This window comes from Echinops telfairi, unplaced genomic scaffold (assembly GCF_000313985.2).
Source record: "Echinops telfairi isolate 266 unplaced genomic scaffold, ASM31398v2 ScPeMD7_5592;HRSCAF=6446, whole genome shotgun sequence".
In the NCBI taxonomy this organism is placed as follows: domain Eukaryota; kingdom Metazoa; phylum Chordata; class Mammalia; order Afrosoricida; family Tenrecidae; genus Echinops; species Echinops telfairi.
The window spans coordinates 20667950-20689377 of NW_022109491.1; the positions used below are offsets into that span (position 1 = coordinate 20667950).

Sequence of the window (21428 nt, forward strand, 5' to 3'; positions counted from 1 at the left end):
TACAGTAGTTTTTTGCTCAGATAATTCAATGGGACAACTGTGCTTTTCCTCGTGTCTGTCTTACAACCAAGCCCAACAGGGGCTGCCCCACCCCCAGCCACCCCATTTCACACCTGGGGGAATGCCAACCAGAATTCAGCAGCATGGTCTCCCCCACTCTTCACCATCTCTGTTGCGCAGTTAACTGTGGGATGGGAAAAATCTCACCTCAAACACTTCCCTAGTCCCCTGCTACAACACAAGCTCCCGGCAGCAGTCACATCAGATTTAGGCTCACAGATGTGGGTGGGGTGGAAGAGACCAGGCCAGCAACAGCTTCCTCTAAGCCTGAAGCTGCCCTGCTCACTCTTCCCCAGCTGGGTCCCAGCAGGGTGAGGCTCCTTATCCCCAAGGAGAGGGCAGAAGGAAGAGCTGGTGGGGGGAGGGCAGCAGGGAAATTATCCATCAGAAAACTTTTCTGGAGTAAGTAGCCCCCACTCCCACAGCAATAGGTGGTATGGGGGAGCCACCCTGGTTCCAGGGGTCTTCTCAGAAAGGACATGCTCCTAGCCAGACCCACACACGTCTGTCAAAACGCAGGACCCCTCCCTGCTCCTCCTTGACCTCAATAACTGACCTCAGAAATGCTAGTCCCGGGTTTCCTGGCTTCTCTCTCCACCCAACAACAATGCTATTCTGAATAAGGCTGTTTAGGCTAAATAATCACCTAGGATTAGTGTTTCTTAGGGAATATAAGGATGGGGTATATTGCCATTGAACACTGTCTGCTATGAAACAGTAAGATAAAAAACGAGGTTTTGGGGGGGGGGAATGACCATCTGTTTTACTGTGAAGTGGAGGGAGGGGGGCGGACCCCACCCTCTGGCATTCCAACGTACAGTGAAGGTGCAACACAAGGAGAGGGAGCAGGCGAATAGCCTGCGGACAGCCCTGGGCTTCTCCAAAGGCCACTCTGCTCAGGCAGCTGGGGGCGTGTCACCAGCTTCCTCCAGGAATCATTTTGAATCACCATTGTGGGAAAGGCGGCCTGTTTGAGGCAGAACAGATCCCTGGCGGCCACTAGATGGCTCACTTCTCTCCAAGTAGGAGCAGTGGGAATTTTTTGACATTTGGGCCCCAGCTAAAGCAAGTTCCTATAAAAGAACTTACAACTCGGGCTGCAGGGCAAAGCCAAACAGGAATAAAGAAACAGAGGAAAATATGAGAGAGAAAAACAACAACAAAAACTCTCGCTGCTTCAATCTAGCTTACTCCCCACCCCCGCCCACCCCAAATATAATAAAACAAAAATTAAAAACCACCAGCTATCTGGTTTGATCACCCTCCTCTGCTCTGTGACTAGGAGGTTTGGTCAGATTCTCTGGAGGACCCTCTACCATGGCTGTGAGAGAGGAGCCACAGGCCATAAGGTTGTCTTCCTTTTTTGGTAAACCAAACCAGCAACACAGGAACCACCATTTGGAATTTTCCCACTACTTCGGGGCTTTAGCTGGTCCCAAAATAAAAGCCTGCTCTGCCTTGGGAAACAAATCCGAGTTCCAGTGGTGGTTCATTCCCAGTTCATCAGACTCCATCAGCAACAAACCCTCTTGCCCCGCACCTGAGCTAACTACTTCCATTAAGGCAGACCACAGCAAAAGGGGAATGAAAGAGGTTAGCGAGAAAACCACACATTCAACTGGAGTCGGTTCTGTTACACCTGCTGAGTTCTTTTCTTTTGTTCACGCTTAGGAACTTGGAATGTCCACACTTGACTTAAAAAGGTCCCCGCTCAGGGACCACCGGAACCGGCAGCGGTGTGAACTTGGTGGGTTTCCTGAGTCCAGCCGTGGGAACCAGGCTGGCACAAAGGGAACCGGGGAGTCTCTGGAGAAGCAGCAGCAGCACCTTGCCCGTCTCCGATCCCCTGTGAGGAGATCCTCCCCTGTGAGGAGGGGCCTGGAGAGGGGACAGAAGTCAGTGGAGGAGAGGGCCCCATCACAGTGCAGTGACGCCCCTCGGCGTGTTCCTGCTGAAGACCTCTGGACAGTCCTGATGTTTGGCAGTGATGCATAGAAAACCCTCTGCGTGACAGGGGACCCAAACGGAAAACCCAGGACAACTCGCTCGAGCCTCCAGCAGCCCTGGTGGCAGATGCCTACTTGGGGGTTCCAGACACCAGAGGGAGCGGGGGGTGCAGTAAGGGCAGTGCCGGGTCCTGCTGCTTCTGAAGCTCCATCTCAGCGGCCCTCTGCAGCGCCACCTCCACCAGTAACTGGAAGCTGCTGAAGTCCTCCTTGTCCTGCTCTGGGGGAGTGGGTGGCGGCGTGTTGAAGAGTCCACCTGTGGGGCTCCCGGCCTCTGCCCGGGTGAGCAGGGTGAGCGTGCTTCCAGGGGTCACCAAGGACTTGGGGGGCTCCAGCTCCCCCTGTGAAAAGGTAGCTGCTGGATTCTCCCCCTGGCCCGAGTGGAGGGGCATGGGGCACACAGAGAGAGAGAGCACGCTGGTGGGGGCTGGGACGGACACAGCCATCACCGAAGGGCTGCTGCCCCGGGGGAGGGCCACGTCTGAGGCCTTGCCCCCACGGCGGGAAATGGTGAACTGGTTAGGGTCTTTGCCATCCTTCCGAAGCATGTCTGGGAGAAGCCGCCGTCGGGCATTGATGAACCAGTTACATATCTGGAACGGACATAAGAGATTGCCATCAGTTCATTAATTTGAAAATAGACATGTGACACCCTACTATTTTGTAGGCCCCACAAACAGAATGACAGATGTAGTCACGACCCCAGCCCTCAAGAAAGGTTCATGGTGGGAAGAGGCAGTTAAACAAGAAACCACACAAGTGAATGTCACACAACAACTGTGATTTGCCAGTGCAGGGAAGGTACACGGTGCGGTTACAGTTAACAGGGACCCAGTCTGGCTTTTGTGGAAAGTATCCTCGGAAGAAAAACATCTGAAATCGAGCACTGAAGAGTATCAAGAAGGAAGAGCATTTGCTTCAGGGCAGCGACTCTCAACCTGTGGGTCGTGACCCCTCTGGGGGTCAAATGACCTCTCACAAGGGTCGCCTAAGACCATCGGAAAACACAGATTTCCAGTGGTTTTAGGAACTGAGACACTGCTCCTCTATCTGTCTCCAGGTGGGTCCACCCACATGCAGACAAGCCCACATATGAATACACAGTGTGAAGACTGTTACCCATGCCACACCATGCTTCAAGGCAAAACTTCATTTATTTGTCATTAGAAATAAATATTTCACAATATATAATCACATATTGTTTTTGTGATTCATCACTATGCTTTAATTATGTTCAATCTGTAACAATGAAAATACATCCTGCCTATATTTCCATTACGATTCATAACAGCAGCAAAATTAGTTATGAAGTAGCAACAAAAATAATTTTATGGTATGGATTGTGATAAGAGTTGTATGAGCCCCCAATAAAATGATTAAAATAATAGTAATAATATGGTTGGGGGTCACCACAGCATGAGGAACTGTATTAAAGGGTCACGGCACTAGCAAGGTTGAGAACCACTGCTCTAGAGGCCCGCTGGAAGGTGATCGGTGGCAGAGAAGGGTGGATAGTGTGGCTGGAGCAAGGATTTGGTGCTTTATTCTAAGGGCGGTGGGAAGCCACAGGAGGGTTTTGCTATGTGGAGAACAGTGGAAGTGGGGAGCTGGGTTACTAGTTTAGATCATGTTAAGGAAGAGGACAAACGTATGATCGCTTGAGAAATGGAGCAGAATCATCCAGTGGGTGGATGAAGTAAGAGAGAGAGGATGAGTCACTCCTAAGGTTGGAGCAGAGGTTGACTGCAGGCCAGAGACTCAAAAGGCACAAGGGGGCTGTCGTTTAGAAGACAAATCACTCTAGTTTCTAAGCAAAACCCCATCCAGTGGGACCAGGTGAACAGGGACTCAGCCAGCACCCTTCAAGTCTTTCCCCCTGTGATGCTGAGCGCAACACTAGGCCGGCCCTGCTCTGGTGGAGCTGATGGCTTCATCTTCCGGGGCCTACTCGTAAAGAATGGGATTTCTCCCTGGTACAGTGGCATGTGCTGCGAAGCCCAGACATCTCTGCGTTGGAAGAATGAGTTAGAAGTCAGACATTCTTCTGGAACTTGCTGTCTGGTTGCAGGGGGGCGGGCAGAAGGGGAGACATAGCTAACACCCTACTCCATCTGTCTGGACTTCAAACAGCCTTCAGCTTCATGGCTCTCCACTCCACCCTCATCACTGACTGCCAGTTCTCTACAGTGTAAATGACTGTCAGTCCTGTTCTAGAAAACTGCCATTTGTCCCCACCACTGGTAGGATCCAGTCCAGAGTCTGCAACCTGCTGTCATGGCCTCCATTTCCAGCCATGCAGACACTGTCTTCCCACTTTCCATCCACCAGCAGTTCGAACTGCATCCACTCATTCCAGCGCTTGCTTTGTCTTTCACAAAATGGTCCAAGCCTGTGAACTGTGCATTCCTTCTTTCTGGAATGTCCTCCCCATGTGGGAAATGCCTACCACTCCAAGCCGAGGCTGGCCCAAGGTATTGGACATAGGGCCTGGTATGGTCGCTTTCCTACCTGGATGGATAAAGGGTAGACGGCAGTTCAGGAAGAACGTGAATACAGTCTCTGCACATCAGAGTGCAACAGGCACCTCATCTTGGCATCATTCTTATCCATCTAAAAGCATCAACCGTTCCCACCTGCTTTTCCTCCCAGAAACGTGACAAGATCAACTTTATAGTAACCCATTCCGGCACTATTGAGAAATAGTTAGGGATTAAATTAGGAAAGTTTCTCAGCTGCATCGCTGATTTAAGTGTACAAATCTAAAACCTGTTTTAAAGCTCAATTCTTAGATGAACCTATAGCGACTGGTAAAATAAGGATTCCTGTGGGGGAGGCGGGAAGGAGAGCTGATAAAAGGAGTTTAAGAACGAAGAAAAAAGTTTTGAAACTGACTGTGGTAGCAATTGTACAATACTGCTTGATGTGACTGAAATGTGGAATGATATATTAGCTCTCAATAAAATGTGGGGTTTTTTAGGGGGGAAGAGGATCAATTCTTTTGCTAAATAACCAAAACCAAGCTCACTGCCACCAAGTAGATTCTGGCTCACAGTGACCCTATAGACAGAAGAACTGCTCCTATGGATTTCAGAGACTCGTAACTCCGTAAAAAGCCTTGTCTTTCTCCCTCAGAGAGGCTGGCGGGAACTGCGGACCTTGTGACTGGCAGCCTAATGAGTAACCACGACGCCAACAGGGCTTCTCTTGCTAATAGGCAAACACAGCCTTCTATAATCTTTTCTGGGCTGTCTCCCTCCAATCGCTCTTGCCAACTCAGATGCCACCAGGAGAGGAAACATTAGAAATTGAGTGTACATGTGGGAGCAGAAGATGGCATGGTACCCATAACCCTTCCCATCTTTCTGGGCACATTCCCTGCAGAAGAGTTCGCCAGAAGCTACCATTTACGAGTGAAGGAGCCCTGGTTAAGTTTGGGGTAGTCCCAACCCACCAGCTACTCTGAGGAAAAAAGATGAGGCTGTTTGCTCCTGTAAAGATTTAATAGTCTCAGGAAACCCTATATAGTGTCTCCCTGAGTACAGCCTTAGAAAGCAGACAGGAAGGTTCTACTCTGCCCATAAGGTGGCTATGAGCTAGTGAGTCACTGGCGACAGGTCTGGTTTGGGACATCAAGGAGGAGCCCAAGGGGTGCAGTGGTTAAGCACTTTGGCTGCTAACCAAAGGTCAGTGATTTGAGCCACCAGCCTCTTAACAGGAGAAAGATACTGCAATCTATTTCTGTAAAGAAAACAGCCATAGACACTATAGGACAGCACTGCTTTGTTCTATCAGGTGGCTTTGAATTGGAATTCACTCCATGGTAAGTGGTTTGGGATGTTTACAAAATTTTCTTCTACTAATCATACCAGCCTTAGGAATTTGACCATCTCGAATATCACTGATGAACACACCGAAGCTTTTTAGCCTGATGAACTCAGCTGGAGCCCACTTCCAGCCAGCTATCTCCAAGCCTGGGTCGGTAGTCATTCCTCTCTGCACCTTTTTCTGTGGATGTGTTCAACTGGACTTTTTTCAGAAGGGCAGTCAAATTAGCACTTCTTAGCCTTCCCTTTGGCTCTCTTTGTAAGGCTTCCTGTTCATTCAGGCTGTATTTATTGCGCGTGCACTACGGTCAGGCCCAGTTCTATCTTGGTAATGGGGGTGAAGCTTTTGAGAATTAAACATATAATCACCCTGCCTGTGGAGTGGAGTCTCCAGTGCATCTTGTCAGAGATGGACAAAAACAAATAGAAGTGCCAAGGAAGACAGGAACAAAGGAGAGGCATATAAGGACAAGAGAGAATGCCACCCCTAGACCTAAAGGGTAAAAAAGATCAGCTATAGCACCCACATCTTCGGCTGCGCAGGAAGTTTCTGGAAGAGGAATATTTTAGGTAGAGGAACAGGAAGTGCCAAGTTCCTGAAGCAGAAGTGAGATGCCTTAAAGAACTGACAGAGGGAGAATGGTCGGTGTGAGCGCAGATGTGGGCAGAGCTGGTCCTGCTAGGCTAGAACACCATGGCAAATGCTTCAGGAGTCTGTAAGAGGGTTGAACAGTGCCCACAAAACTCATGTCCACCCAGAACCTCAAGAATATGTCACTGGAGGTGGTAGTGCGAAATGGAGACCCAAAGCCCATTTGTAGGCCACTGGACATCCCTTTACAGAAGGATCTCAGGGAGATGAGCCAGTCAAGGTGTGAAGTAGCAATGATGAAAAATACAACTTTCCTCTAGTTCCTAAATGCTTCTTCCCTCCACCCCCCTCTCCACTATCATGATCCGAATTCTACCTTGCAAGTCTGGCTAGACCAGAGGATCTACATTGGTACAGATAGGAACTGGAAACAGGGAATCCAGGGAGGATGATCCCTTCAGGACCAGTGGTATGAGTGGCGATACTGGGAGGGTAGAGGAGGGTGGGGTGGAAAGGGGGAACCGATTACAAGGATCTACATGTGACCTCCTCCCTGAGAGACGAACAGAAAAGTGGGTGAAGGGAGATGTTGGACAGGGCAAGAATGGCAAAATACCAATTTATAAACTATCAAGGGTTCATGAGGGAGGGGAAAAATGAGGAGCTGATGCCAGGGGCTTAAGTGGAGAGCAAATGTTTTGAGAATGATGAGGGCAATGAATGTACAAATGCATTTTACACAATTGATGTACGTATGGAGTGTGCTAAGAGTTGTATGAGCCCCTAATAAAACGATTAAAAAAAAGAATATGTCACTGGAAACAGTGTCTTTGCAGATGTGATTAGTGAAGATGAAATCTTACTAGATTAGGGCAGCTATTAGCTTCAGTGACTGATGGCCTCCTAAGAGGCCACGCTGAGGTACACACACGGAAGAGACAGCTACGTTAAGACATGGAAAAGATTAGAATAGTGCAGTTATAAAATGCAGAAGGGGATTGGGATAACAGTTGTATGAGCCCCTAATAAAATGTTAAAAAATATATATATATAAAAAAATAAAATAAAACTATTAAAAAAAAAAAAAAGGCAGAAGGATTTTTTTCCTCCTTCAGAGAAGCATGGCCCTGATGAGACCTTGGTTTGGCACTTCTAGGATTCAGTTGTGAAAAAATGTGTTGCCCTCGGCTTTGTGGCTTTGCTATGGCAGACCTAGGAAAATAAAATAGGATGTTTAAATCATAGATTCCCATATTTATTGGGCCTACCACCTCCCTTTCAGGGGAAAAGAAAAGTATGCGGTGCCACCCTGGAAATTAAACCCTTGTGTACCATAGCCCATAATCAAGTGTAGGGACCTGCAAAAGCAGGTCCCTTGGGTCATTCTAGTGCCCCTCGGGTATGATAGCCCACTTTGAGAAACACTGGTCTAAATAAGTTTCTTATACTTTTTCCACTTATGACCCATGACCCCTTTACATGCAAAGCATATGCAACATGGGCAAGTGCTGCCAGAAACACCTAGGATTCTTTGTTTGGTTTTAAAAATTAACTTTTGGGGGGAAAAAATTAACTTTTGGTTGTTGTATGCTCAGAAACCCTTTCATTAATGCTAAAATTTTCATACCCCTCACATTCACCTATGCGATGCCATATGGGTCTTAAATCCAGTTGTTGTTTTTTTAATACTTTTATTGGCACATAGTTCATATACCATACAATTCAATGGTTTAAATAAAATCTATTTTAGAACATTTTCTTCTTTTCTGTACTCATTATCACTCCATTTCCTTCTAACTTCTCCTGCCATAGCCCTAACAACTATTAATCCAGTTATATAGATTATCTCTATAGTTTACCTAGACTGGATTTCATATAAAGGAAAATATGCAAAACAACTCCACACACACAAGTAATGAATGAAAACAGAAAACCTCACTCATTCAAAGAGAAAGCAGAAAACAATAAGCACTAGAAGGAATTTTAAATGGGTCAAAATGGAGAACAAATGCTAGGTGGTAGATTTTAACCTTACTACATCTGCCTTAGTCCATGTTCCAGTGCACTCACAGCAAAGCTAGTCACATCCCAGGCCAATGGTCAGAAGGAATTCAATAAAGTCTTAATGCTGGGAGGCCTCTGCAAATGGATTTTGGATTTTCACTGTCACCCAGAGCCTGCTGCAAACTGGGTGCTCAGAATTTAAGCTCTAATACAATTCTCCCTCTGATCCTGGGTCTTATTATTTACAGTCTTTGGATCAAACAGGGTGGTGTGCTTCTTGCATGTAGACTTAGCTGATACCTCACTTGGATACCTGCTTGTTTTAAGCCAACCCTGTAAGACCCTAGACACTTTTCTTTCTGGTAGCCGGGCACCATCTGATTTCTTCATAACACTTTGCTGTAGCACCCACATCTTCAGTGATCTCTTCAGGAAGGTAAGTACTGAAGCAGTACCACACATCAGAAGAATTAAGTGTTCTTAGATGCAAATTCAAAATCCATTCGTGTATCTGAAGTTAAACCCACACGCAACACTTCTTTTTTTTTTTTTTTAACATTAGGGGCTCATACAACTGTTATCCCAATCCATACACACATCAATTGTGTAAACACGCAACACTTCTTGATATGAATGAATTAGTGAATTACTGTATGATACGTGGATAAAGTGCTAATAAAACTTTTAAAAAGTACAATCCACAGTTTAAGACGCTTTGGTCTGAACTGTACTCTGAAGTGAATTTCAAATCTAGGTCCTCTTCCTGGCTCCGTGTATCCTCCATTCACAGACAGGTCATTTCAGGACAGAACCAGCTGCTGTAGGGAACCAAGGCAAGCAGCTTTGCCCACTCCATGTGGGGACTTAGGATCAGTGGGTCACTGTCACGGTTAAAGGCCCAGCTTCCTCACGACTCCTGGCATTTCAACCTCTAATAGCCGCCAAGCTTCTTTTTGGCACTCCAGCTTAGCCAAGCAAATCCTTGACTACGACATCTTCCCATGAGCTCTGTCCATCTCTCTCTATCCAACGAAAGGGACAGCCACCTGTAGCAAGATCTAGCACCTGAAGTTGGAGTGGCTCTTTTTTCCAGGTGACCCAGGGATAGCACCAGGACTCTAGGCAAAGCCAGAGCCTTCTTTGGCCCTTTACTCCTTTTCCTTGCCCCATGGGTCTTCCTACACCCCCACCTTTGGCCTTCCCAGTGTAACTGAGCTCTTGTGCACAAGCAGGCTTCTGAAGGCACGCATGGACATGAATCCTGATTTGAGGAAGAGGGGAAGAACCTCAGTGGAAGCAGAATTGCGAGGTGAGATGAAGGAGGGGAACTAACTTCCATTAGGCACTGGTGGTACCAAGCACCACGCCACTTGCATTATACTTAATCTGCAGTGAGAGCTAGAGAGGAAGCTACTGCTTAAAGAGATGAAATAAGCTTGCCCAAAGCCCCACAGCCACCAAGTGGAAGAGCTGGGACTCAAACCCAGGTCTCTCGTGTTACAGCTTCCACTGCGCTTCTGATTTCTGTTCTGTCCAAATAGAGGACCAGAACAGCATAACCATTATCATAATCCTCATGACAAACACTTGTTGCACGCAAAACAAATCAGGGGCTGCTTTAAGCATTCCATATCTAAGTACTCATTAGTCTTCAGCAACCTGTAAGACAGATATATAAGGATCTCCAGCTTGTAAGAATCAGGGCGACCCTGCATCCTGTGGCCCCTCGGCTCAGTAATTGCTCCAGGTCACACCCACAGCGAGCGGAGAGGCTGGGCTATGATTCAGACAGCCTGGTGTGTGGGGCCTGTCAGGTGAGAGAAAGCCTAAAGAGAATGGGCCTGGGGCCTTTCCTCCTGGCTATGGTGCTGCTGATACTTCCTGACCTGTGCTCCGCTGAGGGACGGGAACGAATAAAACCGTGAATGCAGGTGACGTGGCCTACCTCCATTAAGTGAAGTCGGGATGCAAGGTGGTGCTGAGAGTGCTGCTAACAGGTGTGTCACTCGAGGGCAGAATTGACTGACGGCAGTGAGGTTTGGTTTGGTGTGGGCACCCAGATCCAAGTTGTACCTCCCACTTGGGCTTGTGCATCTTAGAACAGCAGAAAACAGCCTGCCCCACATGCTCACCCTGGTCCCTCAGCCAGCCTGGCAGCCTCCTGGACATCTTGTCTCCTCATCCAGATGGAAATGCACAGCTGAACAGGGGCTGGGCTAGGGTGGGAGGCCTGAGTGTGCCCGCCACCGCCAGCTGTGATAACAGGCTGTAGGGATTTCCTGGAGCCCCACTGCTCTAACCCCATGCTGTCAGTACAAGACCATGTGACTCGTCCCTACTCAAGGTCCTTGGGGAGGCAGTAGGGAGAATGCCAAGGTGAATTCTGTGATTGATATGGTGCACGCAGGCTGGAGAGAGGGCCTGTGATGCCTGGAAGCCTGTGTCTCAACCAAGCAGGGCCCTATCTGCCGGACAGCTGCCCCGTCAGTGTTTCCCTAACTAGGCAGAGGTGAAGGACATGGCCGAATCACCATAGGAAATGGGGATGGGAGAGGAGATTCGCCCAGGAAGCTGCTGAAGGCCAAGAGGGGGAGTAGGACATGTGAGAAGAAAACATCCAGTTCTGACTAGTCTTTTCAGCTGTGAAAGGCAGATGTTACAGCAGGGAAAGACGAGAAGGTGGGGGCAGGGGGAGGAGGCCCTCCCCAAACACAGGCCCTCAATCCCAGCTCTATGTGGAGACTAAACATTCCACTGGTTTCTCATTCCATGTTTCACACACATTTTGAAGCCTTCCTCAGATACGTAAAGCAAGTTGCCCCAGGGAGTTCAGACGCCAAGGTTTAGGGACCACTGGGGCTCCCCCACTGGTTTCTGTCTCTTGAGGGGTTCAGCCCAAAAAGCTTACACAAAAATATTCATATGAAAGGCCTTGAGGTGAGGCCCCAGATGTGGGGGTTAATAGAGGTCTTTGGAATGGGAGTGAAAGGAGCCAAGTGGTGGATGACATGATAAAAGGGGGGGGGGGGGAAGCGCCAGGCCTGGCCAAGCCAGCCGGTTGGCCCAGCCCATACCCACCACCTTTCTCATTCAGCGCCCTTCCATGGCAGACTCTCCCCTGGGCAGCGGGGGCCCTAACTCATTCCAATGTGGCTTTTTCCTGGGAGTAATCTTTCTTAGCCCCACTCCAGGGTGGCCTGATGCTTCCTTACCACCTTATAGCTTAAGAAACATTCACCACATTAGTAATTAAATAACCACACTGAATTTCTGCATCTCGAAAGATGAGGCTTTCTACTCCTGTAAATCCACCGGGGCAGTTCAATTCTGTCCTTCAGGTGGTAACCGACTGGATGGCAGTGAACAGAGCAGAACTAAGTCTGTCTTCCTTCTCGGAAGGCTGGCTACCAACTGGACTGGAGTGGTCCTGTTGTCTCTTCCACACAGTCCCACACACAGCACTCCCCAATACCTTTCATTCCAGAAGCGAGGGATGGAGGTCTGAACGGTACCTGCCAAGCTGGCCTGCCCTCCTCAGAAAGCAATACCCAGAGTAATTTGAAAACCACAATCACTTCTCCCAGCTCTCCAAAACGCTCGGTCAGTTCCAAAGCGGAGGTGAGCATACAGCCATAAAAAAAGAAAGAAAACCACAAATCTTCCCCAACCAATTAGGTTTGTTTTAGAAGCTGTCAAAGGAACCTGAGAAAATCCTTCACAAAGGACTGTGTGTGTGTGTGTGTGTGTGTCTACACACCCAACAGGCTAGCCCCAGGCATGGACCAGCAAACCAGTTATTTAAATGATTCATTGACTTGCTAATGAGTGCTCTGGGGCGGGTTAAAGGAGACAAACAAAAGAAGCGCCTCCAGGGAGAGATACAACAAGCTTGGCAAAATGTTGACGCTTGTTGAAGCCAGGTGGTTGGTACTGGGGCTCATTAGAATATTCTTTTGTTGGTATTTGAAGATGTCTTTAATAAAAGATTGTTTAAACTTTTAAAATTAAAGACAGTAGGAGAAAGAGATGCCTTCAGGGACTCCGTCTGTTTTTCCTGATTGATGAGCCACTTCATAGGTTCTCTGCCTGTTGATGTTGCCACACTTTATTTTCATTTTAGGTCATTTCAGCCCTCGTACATCCACCTTAAGCCAAGATTGGAGCAGGGTCCCTACCGTCCTACACAATAACTTTGCCCTGTGAATCAGGTGGTGGTGGTGGTGGAGTTTACATAGCAGGTCATCTTTATTTTTGTAATCAACAGCTTACAATAATTTAACAACAAGACTTGTCCTGCCCCTTCAAAACTCACAGGGGCAGTTCTACCCTGTCCTGTAGGGTCGCTATGAGTGGCATCAACTGACTGGCAGTAAGTTTGGTTTGGGTTTTACCCAAGTTAACACTGTCTACCCTCTAGCCTTGCTCCTCGGAAGCCATGACTGGGAGATTATCCCATGTTTTTTGAATATATTCTCAGGAGAGACCTGCCCCGGAAAAGGACCTCACATTAGGGAAAGTCGAGAGGCAGCAGAAAAGAGGAAGCCCCGTGGAACTGCAGTACAGCTTCTTTCTGCTGTACACAGGGTCACTGTGCGGGACCTACCACCACAAGCTCCTCAGCAATTGCGTCTTTTCTTCTCCCTCCCATCCAGGTACCCATCAAAGTGCTTCTTTTGGTCTGAAAACCTTCATCGTCACTTTTGTTCCCAAAAGTGGTCTCATACAAATATCTGTCCTTTTGTGATTGACTAATGTCACTCAACATAATGTCCTCCAAATCCATCCGTGTCTTGATTTGTGTCTGTTTCATCATCACTCTTCAGTGATGCATAGTATTCCAATGTGTGCACTACCAAGGTTTCTTCATCCATTCTTCCACGGATGGGCTTTTAGGTTGTTTCCATCTTCTTGCTATTGTGAATAGATGAACATGGGTGAGCATCATTGCTTATGCTTTGTTCCTTACTTCTTTGGGTATGTACTGAGTAGATGGATTGCTAGATCCTATTTGAGGAAGTGCCAATTCCGTTTCCACGGTGGTCCCACTTTTACAGTCCCCCTCAGTGTGCACCAGGCTCTCAATCTTTCTGCGCCCTCGCCAACATTTATCATTTCTTGTTCTTGTTTGTGAAGCTTGCCATCAAAGCGGGGGGCAGTAGTGCCAGCACTGTAGTTTTGATCTGGGGCTTTAACGGTTGTGATCGTATTTCATGTTTGTCTTCTGAGGTGCACTGTGTCCTCTGTCCATTTTTAAATTGGATTATTCATCTTTTTCTTGTTGCAATGTTGAAATTTTCTGTAGACTGTAGATATCGGCCCCTTGTCTGATATGTCATTGCCAAAATTTTCCGAGTTTGTGGGCTTTTTTTATTCTTTTGATGAAGTCTTTTGATGCACACAAGTGTCCATAATTTTTAGGGGGTCACAGGCACCTATTTCATCGTTTTCCGTTTTGCTTGATCATGTGTTTATGCCATGTAGTAGGCCCTACATTTGTCCATATTTCTTCACTGATGATCTTTATAGATCTTGGGTTTACATTTAGGGCTTTAATCCAGTGAGTTTGTTTTTGTAGAAGTAGTATGGGTCCTGTTTTTTTTGAAATGGAAATCCAGTTTTACCAGTACTATTTGTTGAAAAGACAGTCTTATCTTGTGCCCATTTAATGTATTTTGGCCCTTTGTCAAAAACCAGTTATCTATGAATGGGTGGATTTACTTCTGAGTTCTCTATTCTATACCATTGGTCTATGTATCTCTCATTGTACCAGTGTCTAGGCTGCTTTGACTGCAGTTATGTAGTAAGGCTTTGCCAACTGGGCAGTAAAGGCCTAAGAGCATTTTTCTAGTTAGTTGCTATCAAGCTGGCTCCCACTCTGAGACCATATGTGTAACAGAAATATGTGTTGCCTGGTCCTGCCCCACTTTCACCAATTGTTTGAACACATTGTTGGACACAGCTGTGTTAATCCATCTCATTAAAGGTCTTCCCTCTGTTTTGTGGACTCTATACCAGGGGTTCTCAACCTGTGGGTTGTGACCCCTTTGGGGGGGAGAGGTGTGTCAAATGACCTTTTCACAGTGGTCGCCTAAGACCATCAGAAAACACATATTCCCGATGGTCTCAGGAACCGAGACACTGCTCCTCTATCCGCTCTAGGCAGGTCCGCCAGCCCACATGCAGATACACGCACACAAGAATACACCACGTAAAGACTGTTACCCATGCTACACCATGCTTCAAGACATTTGTCATTAGAAATAAATATTTCACAATATATAATTACACATTGTTTTTGTGATTAATCACTATGCTTTAATTACGTTCAATTTGTAACAACGAAAATACATCCTGCAAATCAGATATTTACATTATGATTCATAACAGTAAGCAAAATGACAGTGATGAAGTAGCAACGAAAATAATGTTATGGTTGGGGGGTCACTACAACATGAGGAACTGTGTTAAAGGGTCGAGTCATTAGAAAGGTTGAGAACCACTGGCCAAGCATGAAGTCTCTCCAGTGATTTGTTCACTGCATAGTCAGCATCCTTCCATCGTAACATTGCATTCAAATGCATCGATTATTTTTTGGGGTCTAAACTAGTGATTGACCTTTTGTCATCTTCAAGACCATTGGTATGCTCCCCCACTGGGTATTTTGAATGTCTTCCAACTTTGGGGCTCATCTTCCAGCATTGTATTAGACAATATTCTGTTGTGCTTTTTAAGATTTTCATTGTCTTGTTTTCTGAAGTAGACCACCAGGCCTGTCCTCCTTTCGTCTTAGCTTGGCTCAATGCCATCACGTCAATGCTGACTCATAGCGACCCCCTGTGGGTTTTCAAGACCATAACTGTGTACAGTAGAAAGCCCATTATCTCTCCCTCGGAGCTGCTGTGGTCTTGTTCTCAAACCATGGGGAGAGCAACCCAATGCTTAACCACTAAACCACCAGGGCTCCCTCCATGTCTTACCTTGAAGTTCTGCTGAAGCCCCTCCACCACGGTGACCCAGTTGATATTTGAAATCCCAATGGCATAGCTTCCACAGCATCATAACACGTAGGACGACACACTATGACAAACTGACCGACTGGTGGCAGATCTAGTTTTTAAAAATACTGTTGCCTTCAAGTCAATTCTGGCCAAAGAGATCTTATAAGACGGAGTAGAGCTACTCCCTGTGGGGCTTCCAAGGTATAATCTTTATAGAAGCAGACTGCCACAAATTTCTCCCAAGGAGCAAATGGTGGACTCAAACCACTGGTCTTTCAGTTGGCAGTCAAGCACTTAACGATTGAGCCCTGTTGCTCTAGAGGTTCACGTCATCTACATAAGCAAGTAGAATTCTCCTCTAGCGGTCAGGAGTCAGTCAGAGGTGGGAGGAAAGCTGTCTGTGCCAGCAGCTAGTGATGTAGGAACATAAAACACCAGGAATGAGGCTCAAGGTGCCAACAAGGGCAGGTGATGATGCCATCAAGGCAGCGGGAACCACTGGATGGTTTTAAGTAGGATAATGGCCAATGGTCAGATGATATGGTTTGGACCAAGATAGGAAAGAAGCCATATTCCAGAATATTTATGGGTGAAATGTATAGGAATTGGCAATTGGCTAAATGAACAAAGAAGGGCCAGTAAAGAAAACCCTTGAGAAAGAAAAGAAACTTAACTTGGGGAAGTTATCACTTCCCAGTAAGGGAATTTGAGGTCTTAAGTTGATGTTAAATTATCACCTATGTGTGGGCTGGGATGGATTTGAGACTCACTGAAAGACTTTCTGTCCAGGGAGAACAAGATTGTTCCTCCTGCTATTCAACTCCCAGCAGGACCGTAGCAGGGTGTCCCCAGTAAAGCGTCCCTCCAGGTGTTGGTTACTCCTTGCCCAAGATCTGAATTTCTCCCAGTGAGAGCTGAGGGAATTATGTCTTAGGGTCCACTTGTTCTCCACAGGAGTGTTTTGAATTTGTATTTTCATTGTGATCCCGACTAGGAAAGCCATGGCCTATGGCAATAGATTTATTCCACTCAAAAGTTAAGTCTCTAGGAGTTACTAAAGTACCTTGTGACATTTTAAATGCATTTAATCAGTTTTATGTTTGCACATACTTAAGTGATATGACAATAAAAAAGATGCTAGTTAACACTTTGGAGGGAGGCAGGGGCTCATGAAAAGTATTTTCTTTAAAAGCAGTCAGTACATTACTCATCTGAGAAACAGTGTGCAGACAGAATAATTCCAGTATAGTGTGGCCAATGGTCTAAGAGGACAGGTAGGAGGCACGGTGCCGGGGAGGAGGGGTGGTGTCAGAGAACTCTTCCTGAGAAACCACAGATGCTGAACCCCAAACGAGCCACATAAGGAAGAGTCCACAGCTGTGGATGATTGTCCAGAGCTGCCTCGGTTCTCTTTCAAATGCTGAGATGACAGAAATACAGTGGGTGGCTTTGACAAACATATTTATTTAGGAGAGTGAAGTCCAAATCCAGAGCAGAGAAAGCCTTTCCCTACAGGCGGCATCCTGAACTTGGACTTCTAGCCTCGGAAATGGTGAGAAAATGGTTATTTGTTAAAGATATCTACTTGTGGTATTTATGATACAGCAGTACTAGATAAGTAATACAAGAGCCAAGGGAGAAAGCCTGAAAGCCAGGAGTTCAAGGACTCAAAGTCTTGGAGGAACTGACTGAAGAAGCTGGTTAACTCCTAGAGTTTGGACTATCCGGACTCAATCCTGACTGACGACAGTGGCTTTGTGGAGTGCACGATTACAACCAGCTTGGCACTTAGGGAGCTAATACAATGGACTGAAGGAACAAGACTGGATCAGAGAGAGGAGCACAGGAACTTTAACTATGGATCATGCTGGCTCTCAGACGAGCTCAGAACCCTGTCTGGGTCAGAGAGGTGCTCAGAAGCTATAGATGGGGACAATCTTGGCTCTCAGGCTAGCTCAGGACCTTGTCTCGGTCCTGTCTCTCCCCCAGATCTTTCTGCAAACATGTGTGACCAGATCTGCTTCAGCACCTTCACTCTGATATAAAGATACTCCTTGAGGGTAGTAATATGTCTGATCCCTCTGGGGCCTCAACTCTGCCCAGCACAGTGGGAACGCTCTGTGGAATGCCAGAAACTACTAGACACACCTTGGGTCTGCCCAAGACCTTGTGACCTAGGAGAGATGAGGAACCAGAATATGGGAGTAGAAGCACCCACCATATGAGCACTAAACTCTTCTCAATCCCTCTTCTTTACATCGTACAAAAAGTGCCACCAATCACCTCTCCCTGGTTCAGATGAGGATAGGTTTGGAGAGGAGGCAGTGATTGAGCCAAAGTCCAGGTTTCCTCTTGCGAGGAAGATGGGATCAGAGTCAAAGTCTGTAACAATGTGTGACCCTAGAGCCTTTCTTGTAGACAGGCTACAAGTACTTGCTGCCCAGCAAGTCAAGAGACAGGAATTCCCAGGGCCAAATCCACACCACGAGGCTTTCTGAAGGAGGGGTAGAAGTTGGGATTCGAAGTAGTTGGAGCTCTGGAGCTGGGGTAAAGGAATGCACTGTAAACACAGCACTGTAGGGTGGACTGGTAGATTATGAAAGGACAAAGGTGGAAAGAGGCAAGGGGCTTGGGGAGGAGAGGTTTGGCTGGCTCCTGATGAGGGCCTGGGCCTCTGGTGCTGAGAGCCTTCTCTGTACCTCCGGGAGAGGTGAGAGGCAAACTGAAGGTCAGTCTGTATGGTGGCCCAGGGTGTCCACCTCACAGAAAGAAGAAAGAACAAGGATGTCTGAAGAGAAGTTACTTTAATGATTTTTAAGGACTATCTTTTAAGCATATCTGTGTAACCTGGTCTACCAAGAATTTTTACATCTAGTTCAGGGAAGGGAAGACTGGTGTGTGTGTGTGTGTGTGTGTGTGTGTGTGTGTGTGTGTGCGCATGCGAAATCAGGAGTGAAAGTTTACAAAGCAAATTCCACTCAACAACTCATCCACATTTGTTCTGTGACACTAATTGCAATCACCACAAATTATTAATACTCTTCTCGTTTCTTCTCAGTGTTTTTACCATTTAGACCTTCTTTCCAAATACTGGCCTTTAGGAGGTTTACCCCTGGGACAAATGCTGCCCAGGTGACCTCATGGGATTGATTGCTCCCAGGAGTCTATAATACCTTCCGGTTCAGCCTTATAGACTGTGCCTCTTTAGCTGACTGTGGAGCCCCAGGGATGAGTTCTTCTTCCGGCCTGAGGGTCTAGGGCAGTGGTTCTCAAACTTCCGAATGCCGTGACTCTCTAATACAATTCCTCGTGTTGTGGTGACCCCCCAACCATAAAATTGTGTTGCTGCTTCATAACTGTAATTTTGCTGTTATGAATCGGGCCACCCCTGTGGAAGGGTTGTTGGACCCCCCAGGTTGAGAACCGTTGGTCTAGGAGGAAGATTATAAATTCCATTTTACAGATGGAATCAAGAGCACCCTCTCCTGGATGAGATCTCAACTCTTTTACCCACTGCAAGCAAAGCCCCACCCAAACATGGCTCTGGGGTTGGGGCTGAATCCCAGACATTCAAGTATGTCTCCCTTTCCCATGCTCTACCTGCCTTCCACATTAATGTGGGTACCTCAGCATGAGTAACAGTGCCTCCTCTTCAGAATACTAGAGGAGTCTGAAATCTACCTGCCGTGCCCTCATTTCCTGTAGCCTCCCATGGAGGATGGCCGGCTGGCTCTTCTCACTGACCCAAGAAGAAACAAGCCTAGAGAGGGGAGGTGATGGGGCCAGAACTAGAACCCAGGTCCCCTGGCACCTCCTTGACTGGATCCCCCTCTTACCTGCAGCACGGACAGGTTGGTCTGTCCAGAAAGGCTCAGCTTTTCCTGCTCTGAGGGGTAAGCGTTGTAGCGGTGCAAGTACAGCCAGTCCCTGAGGATCTTCACGGACTCCTTGGGCAAGTTCCCCCTCCGCTTCCTCTTGCCCGCCAGGGAGAGGGGGCCCTCGTCTTCACCCAGATCACTGTCTGACATGGTAGAGGTCTCCAGGGGCTAATCTGCGCCTCGAGGAAGCCTGGAACAAATGATACAGGGGTTGGGAACATGAATACCAATCACTGCCTCACACCCTTTTCTAGATCCCCACCTCCCACCGCCCAACACACCTCATTACTAGTGTCTGGGAAGCCAGAAACAGAGGAGTCACAGTTCAGTCTCAGGCCATACCACAGCCTGGGCAGCAGGCTGGAAAGGACAATTCCCAAAGTCCTGAATTTCAAGTAGGAGGAAGTCAATTAGTGGACTGAATGACGGCTCAAGGCTAGAAAGAAATTACAGCTACCCATGAGGTCTACCTTTCAGGTTCCGCATGCACACGCATGCACACGGCACTTTACATTTAGTATCTCATTTAAATACTCACAAAGCCCTTGTGAGGGAACAGGGGCTGTTATTTTACAGAGGTCAGCAACTCCCAGAGAGATTTAAGAAAGTGCCCAAGATCCTACCACCACCGTAAGGCCCAGCAATGTCAGTGCTAGGTATCTGCATGAGTGAAATGAAAACACATCTGCAGAAAACCTCTGCAGCCTCATTTTCAATAGCCAAAAAGAACAATTAAATGTCCATCAATGTGATCTTGTGTTCATAAAAATCAAAAGAACCCCAACCATTCGCTGTTGAGTCGATTAAGACTCAAGATGATCCCATGTGGACATCGCAAACCGTTAACTACTCAATTACTAACCAAAATATTTGTAGTTCCAGTCTGCCCACAGTACCTCAGAAGAAAGGCCCGGCAACCTACTTCCAATAGATCCTAGCCTCTGAAAACCTGTGAGTGAAGTTCTACTCAACACATGAAGGGCTGCCATGATCTCCTCATAACGGATTATTTTGCCATAAAAAGGAACGGAGTTATATTTTAAGCCCCACCCCCCAGGAAAAAAAACGTGAATCTTGAAAGTATTATGCTAAATGAAAGACGTCAGTCACAAAAGACCATTATTACATATTCCCATCCGCATGAAATGTCCAGGATAGGAAAATCTGTAATAGGAAGCAAAAAAGGATAATGTCAGGGCAGAATCGCTAAAGATACGGGGTTTCTTTTTAAGAAAAATGCTCTAAAATCAACTGATGAACTTGTCTGAAAACATACTAAAGACCATGGAATTGTGTACTTTGGATAAATTATATAGTATATAAATTATATCTCAATAAAACCATCATTTAAAGAGAAAGAAAAAAAATCTACCACCAGGCAGTAAAATCCTGTTATGCCCTCAGCGCCGAGGATCTGACTACCAGTTTGCCTTCCAGGTCTCTTAACCTGGAAACTCTATAGACCATCCTGCCCGGCAGCCACCCAAGCAACATTTACTGAGCACCTACTGTGTACCCACCAGAGAGTAATCCCATTTAGTGTCTCCCATTCTCCTTTGTCACTTAGTCCCAGCTCCACCGTCACTCCATTCCACTCACCCTGGGCAAGTTGTCTCCCTTCTCTGTCTGGGCTTAGCCCCCACCCCCATCCCTTTTCACATGTCACATAAAGAAAGCTAGACAACCCAGCTCAGCTGCTCATTCCTGTCCACACATGCAAAATATATTTACATTTTAAAAGCAAAAGTTCTAGGCCAAACTGATGCCAGAATCTCCAGGCTCCTCCCTCTTCACTCAGCCTTTTAACAGCCCCCCCCAGACTCTGGCATCTCCTAGGTTTTGTTTCCTGGACTTGGGCTAGAGCCCAGATCTCTGGGCCGGCTGGCCAGGCTTTCGAGGGAAGGGTCTACTCTCCCAATCAGGCCACCTGGAGGTGAGATGGGCCCTAGTTCTAGGTGCCACTCCTCAGTAAGCATAGCAGGCTCTTTTCCAAGGGCAGACGTTTCTAGGTGGCTAGGACGGCCCTAGGATGCGGCCCTGGTAAGCTGTGAGTTTACTCTAGGTTA

At 47.0% G+C, this 21428-nt stretch overlaps 1 protein-coding gene across 1 annotated transcript; it reads right to left on the bottom strand.

Annotated features, from left to right (window-relative positions):
- Positions 1-1274: 1274 nt before the first annotated feature.
- On the bottom strand, positions 1275-19759 carry TGIF2 (TGFB induced factor homeobox 2). Its single transcript, XM_004697969.2, has 3 exons — positions 19644-19759; positions 19321-19552; positions 1275-2659 (listed from the first exon to the last, which is right to left on the bottom strand). The coding sequence occupies exons 2-3, from the start codon at positions 19510-19512 to the stop codon at positions 2138-2140; spliced, it is 714 nt and encodes a 237-aa protein (XP_004698026.1). The 5' UTR covers positions 19513-19552; positions 19644-19759; the 3' UTR covers positions 1275-2137.
- Between the last annotated feature and the right edge of the window lie 1669 nt (positions 19760-21428).

Coding starts and splice junctions, on each gene's coding strand:
- TGIF2 (XM_004697969.2), bottom strand. CDS start 19,512: ATGTCAGACAGTGATCTGGGTGAAGACGAGGGCCCCCTCTCCCTGGCG. Junction 2,660..19,320: donor CCAACCTGTCCGTGCTGCAG/GTAAGAGGGGGA, acceptor TGTCCGTTCCAG/ATATGTAACTGGTTCATCAA.